The sequence below is a fragment of the Esox lucius genome, chromosome 8 (assembly GCF_011004845.1).
Source record: "Esox lucius isolate fEsoLuc1 chromosome 8, fEsoLuc1.pri, whole genome shotgun sequence".
In the NCBI taxonomy this organism is placed as follows: domain Eukaryota; kingdom Metazoa; phylum Chordata; class Actinopteri; order Esociformes; family Esocidae; genus Esox; species Esox lucius.
This window is the reverse complement of record NC_047576.1, coordinates 29078549-29087990: the sequence shown is the minus strand read 5'-3', so window position 1 is coordinate 29087990 and position 9442 is coordinate 29078549. Positions and strand designations below refer to the sequence as shown.

Sequence of the window (9442 nt, the reverse complement as noted above, 5' to 3'; positions counted from 1 at the left end):
AAGAAGGAACCATTTAAAATAGACTTTCTCCAAACGTTTCTAATATCCCTATATCGAATCCAGCTATGGTCAATAAAAATGGCATTAGCATTCAAAAAATACCTTTGTGAAAAAGAGGAAAAACATGTTAACAAATAGTTATGTCAGTGTTACCTACGGAGAGGGTGAGCTGGGATTTCATCTGCTAAGTAGCTTCGTATTGATAGACTCCACATCACACAGGTCACCGGGTGCTTGCCTGAGCAAGAGATTAGCACAATGCATGTCTAAATGGGAGGCCTTGTCCCTTTTCACTATGACACCATTATTAACGATATGATTTAATTAATTTGACTTTTATTCAACGTAAGGAGCAGCGGCGTCAAAGGTGCAGCACGAGGCTTGAGACCCAGTGCCAGGAAGAATTAAAAGATAAAGAGCGATTAGAAGACAGAGGTCGCGACTATCCAAACCAGAAATTAGGTACCACAAATTATGTAAAATTAGGCCTCAGTTGTAAAAAAGACGGGTTCCTTAATGGATTACAAAAAGCATATTTTAATCTAAGATATCATGCGAAGATTTTTTTTAGATGTAATACAAATACAATCTTGACGATATATGTACATTCATATGTAAATATATATATATATATATTCACATATATATATATATATATATATATATATCGTCACATACATATGAATGTAAAATATAATGGTTATTATATTACAAAATGTTAAGATGTCAATAATAATTATAGGCCGATTTTTCTTAACAAACATCTTCATTTTATTATAATAATAGTTTTATTTGAAGACCTTAGTAAAGCAGTAGTATACATCAAACGTATAAAAAAAACCAATCAAAGTATAGCCCAATGTGATGTCTGGGGTACTTGTGGTTAGTGGTAGCGAAATCCTTACAGATTCAATGTGCAGATAGAGGCCAGACCAAGGGCTTTGAACTGAGCCAAATTAGACCTTGACATGGTTAACTGCTACTCCATTCCCATCGTAAAGTAATTTGCACATTTTTGTTAGTTCTAATAGAGGGGTGGTAAGAATAATTGATTCTGTTGTCAATTACATATATTTTCATTAGGTTACGGCAGGAGGTGGGTTTCAGAATGAATCAATAGGAAGTTATATTGCTAGTGGCACAGATAGAGGAGGAAGATTCTCCAGTTTTTTTTCATCCTAACAAACCAACGGCAGCTAGACTAGATGAGCAATGAACATTTTCTATTTTCAATAGCTGAGCAAAGCTATGTGACCGACCTGGCATCAGGATGTTTGCTCGCTATTACCAGAGCACTTGTCCTGACCCCCTCCATCTACTCCACTACAATGACATCGGGCAACATTTTCTCACACGACGCAGGAAACGTTTACCCTTCTGTATTCGTTTCTACATCCTTTCTTAAGAACAGCCCACATACATGGCGTACCTTCATGGTTGTGAATGGCCTTTTGCATTCATTCGTCCCGCATTTCCTACTTATTCATATGCTAACACCTACAATGATTAGGTCGTTAACACCTCTAGCGAAACCTGTTTACAATTCTTTATTTTATTTTTCCATTGTTGTTTCCCAATATCATCCTCACGTTTGACGAATCCACAGAATTAACAGACTGAATATAGCCTTACATTATCTTTTCCATTTACACAATTCATCGTGCAAATGATACTTGGTATTTTAGTAGGTACATAGGCTCATCGTTTTTTACGGTTAAAAATTTGTATATAACTAAGTATTACGCGGAATAATTACTGTATACGGGTAAAGTTATTTGGGTACTCAGCACGGTAGGCAAAAACGAATTATTGACTGCCCTAAAATCTATTTTCCAATAAATTAACATTATTATATTCCATGCAATATACAGACGAGCACACAAAAATAACTAGAAGATATTCAATTAACTTAGCTGTCGACGTTTTCATTCAGCAGCTTTCAACACAAGCAATTTGTTTAAGCAAAGTTAAGATTTGCTTTTACCGCAGCCCCGAGTTAATGCGCATCAGATCTTTCAATCATGCAGGCCAATTTTCTTTTCTCCCCCCTCTGCTACCGTTAAATGGTCTATGACGGACGAACACAGCCAGAAAGTAGTGTAAGGCAGCATAACTGTTGTCCCTTTGTTGACAAATCCATGAAACAACTTCAGTTTGCATGGTTTAGCAGGGGGACGTCTGACGTCACCCAATCACGTGGCGACACTGATAGTATATCTTAAACTGAAAAGGTAATCTATCAGGCAGTCCTTAAAACCGGCTTTAAAAGCATGTGTCATCTAGACTTCGTACTCAAAAATCACTATTAACCTACAAGGAAATAGCGGTTGAAGGACACCGAAGCGTGAAGCGCACCCACACCAAAACCAAACCCTAAGAAGACGCGACTGGAGAAATATTTTCAGAAGTTTAAGTTTCTGTGGCAGGCCGATCTGACCTGCATTTAGAATTAGGCGACATCCGATCTGACGCGCGCACCCACTCACCTAGCTCTGTGGTTGTTCATCGGTAAAGTAAGCTGTGATGACCCTGTCTGGTAGCAACAGTGCCAACGACATGTCCGGTCAGACGGTGCTCACTGCTGAGGATGTGGATATCGACGTGGTCGGGGAAGGCGATGAGGGAATGGAGCGGGACAGTGACTGCGACAGCCAGGGGGGCATGCAAGACCGCTCGGAGGAGGTGGAGGAGATAGAAGTGAAGGAAAGGTCCGGGAGTCCCTGCGAGAGCGCCGGGGAGGGAGAGACCAAAGCCGACAGCACGGAGAGCGCATCGGGTCCAATGAGTAGCAAGCCGAAAAACAGCCTGGTGAAGCCCCCATATTCCTACATTGCGCTCATCACCATGTCTATACTGCAGAGTCCGCAGAAGAAACTCACTCTTAGCGGGATCTGCGAATTTATCAGCAACCGGTTCCCGTACTACCGAGAGAAGTTTCCAGCTTGGCAGAACTCCATCCGCCACAACTTGTCGCTGAATGATTGCTTCGTTAAAATACCCCGTGAGCCGGGAAACCCTGGCAAGGGCAACTACTGGACTCTGGACCCCCAGTCGGAAGATATGTTTGACAACGGCAGCTTCCTCAGGAGGAGGAAACGATTCAAGAGACACCAGCCAGACATTCTCAGGGACCAGACAGCCCTCATGATGCAAAGTTTTGGGGCTTACAGTATTGGGAATCCTTACGGGCGTCACTATGGAATTCACCCAGCCTACACCCATCCAGCGGGGATGTATCCTTACATGCCCCCGGTGGGTCCCATGCTTCCCCCCACTGTCCCGCTCTTGCCATCCACTGAGCTCAACCGAAAAGCCTTCAACTCCCAGCTCAGCCCCAGCTTACAGATGCAGCTAAACAGCCTGAGCACCGCGTCTATGATCAAGTCCGAGCCCTCCAGTAGACCGTCGTTTAGTATAGAAAATATAATCGGGGTGTCCACCTCCTCGAATGCACAGACTTTCCTGCGGCCTCCGGTGACTGTTCAGTCGGCGTTGTTGAGTGCACATGCCCTAACGAGGACATCAGCTGCTATTGCACCAATTCTTAGCATGCCATCTAATATCATATCGGGACAGTTTTTACCCTCCGTAACGGCAGCAGTGTCCAAATGGCCTTCTCAATAAACATTTTTCTAGACTTGGGGGGAAGACAGTATACAGCACGAAATAGGCAGCACTGGACTCAGCTATCTGTAGCCATGTAAAGACTCTAAAACAGAGAGAAAAGAAAAGGAATGCTTTCTGTACAGGTAATTTGTACATATTTGTAAAAAGAAATGATTGTTTGAATTTTACCTATTTTATTTTGTTGTTTGAACTGTACAGCATTAGCTTAGTTATAGACGAGCTGTCCTTTTATTCTTTTATATTTTCTTTTGTATCTGGAGGCTCACTGTTAGTTCAAAACAAGCAACACTTTTGCTTTGATTTTTCATACAGGATTCAACATGTTCCTATTATAAGTCTGGATAAATAGTCTGTTTATAAATTCAAATATATGTATGTAGCTCTATTGTGTTGTAAAATTGATTCATTTGTTAATAAATCTAAAAAAGAAGTATATTATTTATGTATAGAATTCTTGAATTATCTGATAGACCTGCCTATTGACAACGTTTCCCATTTAACTATTTCAGTTAACAGTCGAATGACAAAACATTTTAAATCAGTACTGGTTTTGCAAGTAAACAAATGGAAATGTTTTTCAATTGAAACAATGTTTACAAAAAAGTGTCAGCCAATATTGGTGAAACAATATTTTATAAATTTCTATTGGCATGTTTATGACAATTAAAGGATAGTATAATGACGTGGTTATTATCTAGAACAAGTTATTAGTCAACTGAAACAGGTAATTTTCTTTAGCTGAAAAGTAGACTGAGTCCCTTTTCGTGTATCTTAAAGATGGCTATTGATATTACATACTAACGAATGTTTATTTCAGTATTAGTCCATCATCAATACAAATAACAATATAATCATTTGAAGTTCATTTAAAAATTATAATGTTTTTGTTTTTGTCAGAACATTTGGCATAACAATAGAATGTCATTAGGCTAAAATATAACGATTATTTGTGCAATTTTATCACGGTTTATTTTCAGAGATTGAAATTGTTAAAAAATGTTTAATACATACAGATAACATGCTCTTGGAGCTTAAAGAGATTATTACAATCATTAACATTCTGCATCCAATACGCCTGTTTAACATTGAGATTTTAAAGCGCACATGAAATCATTAGATCTAGAATGAAAAGATTTTGGTGGATAAACATAGTTGAATCACTACGAAATTGACAATCTTTAACTAATATTTTAACTAACATGGTAGTGAATTTCATTAGCAGTGCAGATGATCTCAAGGTAGCAAAGAATATAAATGCAGAGACATTACAGTATCCTATTACAAGATAAACGAATGAGATATAAATACGTGTACACGTTGTTACTATAAAAGCAACACTTAGTTTCACAGTTGTGTCTGGCTAATCACTTCAACACAAACAACAAATGGTGGATGGTGTGTGTGGCCGGTGTCGCAAGGGTTAGGGGCTATATTTAACTGATACTCATGGGAACAGAGAAATGGCTCTCTTCTTGAATTCACTTTCAGTCTGAAGAAGCTGCTGAGGCAGTGCTTCTTAATGACACTGGATAACGGGAACCCATTCCACTACTGACTTCTTATTCCTTCGGAGAGACTACATTTGTAAGCGCATTGCTCTGATGCGTCGCGGCACAGCACAGTTGGATATCACATTCGCCAGCGATATATAGACGTAGCGGAGTAGGAACTTCTATTTTAATTGTAGTCAAGATATTGATCTAATATGATGCAGTATAAGACAACATAGCCAGCCTATATTCGAAAATCTATTCTCGGAAAATTTTATAAAATATGTTTTCACCACGAAGTGGTGTTTGTAGGTAAAATATGTAAGGGACATTTTACACTCAATCAAATGTGTTGATCCAACCGAATTTGAATAAAATATCACATCGAAATCAGCGTTTCAATAAAAACGAATACTTATCGAATTTTTAAAATTCTGTTTAATTACTAAACGGGTAATTGTCCAACAAAACCGACTATCAAATGTGAATAGCTTTATGTCTCATCACTATTACCTTGTTATTTAAATTTTTATTTTTTTGCAAAAGCTAGTCAATTCTAAATAGACATTATAAAAAATGTCTTGCAAAACAAAAACAGAAAATGAGCAACTAGTTCTACATAGGCCTACATTTTGTATTTATCCTTTATTTTACCAGCCAAAAGGCCAATTGAGACACAGCATCTCTTTTTCAAGGGAGACCGAGACAAAAAGGCAGCAGCAATTATCAGAACACTACAAAACACAAAACAATCAACACAACAGTACTGTCCTGCATTAACAGTACACTAGGCTAATATTAATTCTGGGGCAGTTTAATCATAAACTGCCCATGGTTTGTTATCACTTCTCAAACAATGTAACCCTCTGGAACACACGTACAGCAATGACTTGTAAACATCGCTAGGTGGCGTTTATTGACACCTTTATTCACGTCTGAAGCAACACAGAAACATTAGACCCACATTTCCGCACAGGAGAATTATGTACATGGGTAACTATATACAAGTATGCTAATATGGTCTACACGAGTGGTTTGGGTTTGGATCTTATTTATCTTGGAGAACGGACACTGTGAAATTGTTTAGATTAAACGGGTTTTAATAGTGTGTCTACTTTAAGGGCAGCTGGTGGGAAAGAGTTGACTCTTTAACAAGTGCAAGGTTATAATAGATCCCGGCTTTTTATATACTTGACGTCAAGTAATACCCTTTTCGGTATTGCAACTGTGGACCACCGGAGCTCCTCGAAATGTTAGTTAAGCCTATCTAGGATGTAGGATGAAGAATGTTTTGTGGCCAGAAAATTAAAATTTTCAATATAAAAAATTTGAAGCCCTAAGAAAGTAGCAAAAGCTTTTATAAGAAAACAATTTAGAATACAAATAAAAACTATCAAAAGATGTTGTTGTCTAGACAACAATCACAATAATTTGTATAATAATTTGTATAACATTGTATAAATAAAATTCCATTTGATTAGTTTTTTTTTTTTTCTAATTGAAATACAATTTACGTTCCAAAATCAATTACTGTTGGATGAAAACTTGTTTACGCAAGGTTTTGAGATTTGAATTTAGGTCTGTAGAACTTTTCAGATGCTTAAAAAGCCTATCATGGGGACATGCCAATTCGCTTATCCAACGAAATATTAAAGATCCTAAACTGTACCTTGACAACTGGTATGCTTTGGACAGATAACCGTTTCCCCAAAAAACTATTGATCTCTAGTTTGAAAGTTGCTGCGCTTGGTAAATCGTGCGGCGCTCACACGTATACACGAAGTTAACGTAGCAGGCGTTGACCTTTGAAACTGCACCTGCTCTTGCGCGCTGCACAGGTGGGGTTCAGTATAGTGAGAACAAGAGGTTCCCACAACCCTGATACGTACTCTCAATATTGACAGTCAGTATGGCCCACCACAGAGAACTGAAAAAGTTGCTTAAAATAATGCCGTAGGCCTATCCAATTGTAAGCCTATATTTGGACTGTCAATGGAAGCTTATAAGGCTATTCTTTCCTATTGCAGGGCATTTTGAGTGCTGTAATACAGTAGGCTCACCTATTCGTAATTTATTGAACATCTTTTTTGTAAATTGATGTTTATGCATAGTGGTATATATACATATATATTCTAAATGTAAATCTACAATAACGAAAACAATGAAGACATTTCCCATTGAAAGCAGAAGAAAATACCTAGTTAAAAAAACCTAGTAGAAATATTTCTTTCTTCGAATAAGAGCTATTCCCCAATATTGACCTGAGTAGGTGAAATATCGTTATATTTTCTAGTCAACTGAAACAGGTAATTTTCTTTAGCTGAAAAGTAGTCCCTTTTCGTATATCTTAAAGATGGCTATTGATATTACATACTAACGAATGTTTATTGCGTGGGTGATCCAGACCACTCGTCAATAGGTGGTAACTTAAATGCGTCTTTGTGGTTTGCATCACTTCATTCACTGAAATAGAATCAGAATGTTTAGGCAATCTGTTTGACTCCCAATTAATTTAGAATAAAGTTCCACAATACAAACTTGTAAAAGTATTTGCTATTGTTTCGAAACAGGCGAAAGATCAATCCGAGATGACTGCATTACATAGGCTACGTTGAAATAATGGGTAGCCTATGGATTCAACGCGTTGTTTACGTGAGATACGAAGTGAAAACTTGCCACTACGCTAGACAATGTCTGTCGTTTTGTCTCAATACGTTTCATGATGTATGCGTTATGCAGCATGCGCGCAATGAAGTGTCCAATTTGTGATTTAGTGCATATTGGGTAACCTACCTAAGCATAATACGCCGCCTCAACAGCCTATTTGCAGCCATAGTTGGTAATATATCTCGAGTCTAGGAGCATCGTAATGCTTAAGTTACATCGAAACTGTTCAACGAGGCCCTCTTTTTTTATTGTGTGCCAACTGTTTCTTCGAAAACAATAAGCCAACAATATTGATAAATTTCCCATGACAGGCGTTTCAGCAGGTTATTTCCAAAGCGCAATTAACAGCGCGCATGTGTGTGTAATGGAATCTATATACATTTCAAAAACTATAGATCTATGAAAAATTATCAATACTTATATTAACCTTCTTATTAGCTGTGAAAATAAATGTGAATGGTAACATATTTTTATTATGGTTCCACACCTTGTTAATGCATCCTGCTACACTGCCCTTTGTGACATTTAAATGTTGTTGTTATCATAATACTGTTGTGTAGAAACAACGTGTGTTATTTAACAAATAACATCAGTGCGCCTGATGGCCAAAATTCAGGCAAATCACTGCAGCAGGACTTTCAAACTGGGGTCTGCAGAACCTGAGTGGTCTGCCAGGTAGCGACAAGATCACAGACATGGTGTAAGACGAGCTGAACAGTTCTATTAACATTACACACTTTTCTCTCAGCCTCTTGGCAAATGATGTAGAAGAGCAAGATTACCACTGGTAAAATTCAACTCTCAGGGACGTTACAGGAGGCTCACAATAATATATAATATATAGGGGTTCCTTGACATTAACATGTTAAAAAAAAAGCAGCACTGTCATTCCTGATAATAGGAGGGGGGGGGGGGGTCAGGGTTAATGGATCCCAGGATTTTCACTCTTTTCCAGGGGGATCACCCCCCGGAACCCCCACCCCCCTCTAAATCTACACCCCAGGTTATGCCCGAAAGGGATCTCAGGTACGCATGCCCTATTCATTTGAATGAGTTACAAGTATGAAGGGCAAAGGTCCAATGCTCTAAAATACTGTGTGTATTAATTTTGTTGAAGCACCGATTCTAAATTCCCCCCCCCTAGAAGACAGGAACATGTAAAGAAACCTGGAGAGGAACTGGGCTCTGGGGGTGGCTAGTCCTCTTCTCCCTGGAATCTTTCCTGCCTCACTCTATTTCATGCTTAAACATGGGCAGAGAAACAACCAGAGACTATGTCTTTTAAACGGCACCCTATTCCTTATCCAGTGTACTAAGGAATAGGGTGATATTCCCAACTGCTTCATTTTCAAGAAAGACCTAAAAACCTTCATTATAGCATTACAACTGGGGTGACAAGCCAGGCCAGATCTTTGACAGTAAATGTAGATACAGCAGTTACTGAATATTTAAAAGGCGCAGAGATGAAGCAATAAATGACAAAGTAAAGCTGGTACACCAGGGTATTAATAACTAATGGCCACCAATGAGTTATAGTTTTCTCATTGTAATGAAAGTGTCATTGCAAATCAGCAGTTGTCCAAGGTTATTATTATTTATAAATAATTGATGCGTGAACCACAAAGAAGTGACGTGTTTTATTCAACAACTTCTCACTC

General features: G+C 38.3%; 1 protein-coding gene across 1 annotated transcript; it reads left to right on the top strand.

The window, feature by feature from the left end:
• Positions 1 to 2259: 2259 nt before the first annotated feature.
• On the top strand, positions 2260 to 4088 carry foxd3 (forkhead box D3). The gene has a single exon (XM_010872375.3). The coding sequence runs from the start codon at positions 2524 to 2526 to the stop codon at positions 3622 to 3624; it is 1101 nt and encodes a 366-aa protein (XP_010870677.1). The 5' UTR covers positions 2260 to 2523; the 3' UTR covers positions 3625 to 4088.
• Positions 4089 to 9442: the final 5354 nt, after the last annotated feature.

Coding starts and splice junctions, on each gene's coding strand:
- foxd3 (XM_010872375.3), top strand. CDS start 2,524: ATGACCCTGTCTGGTAGCAACAGTGCCAACGACATGTCCGGTCAGACG.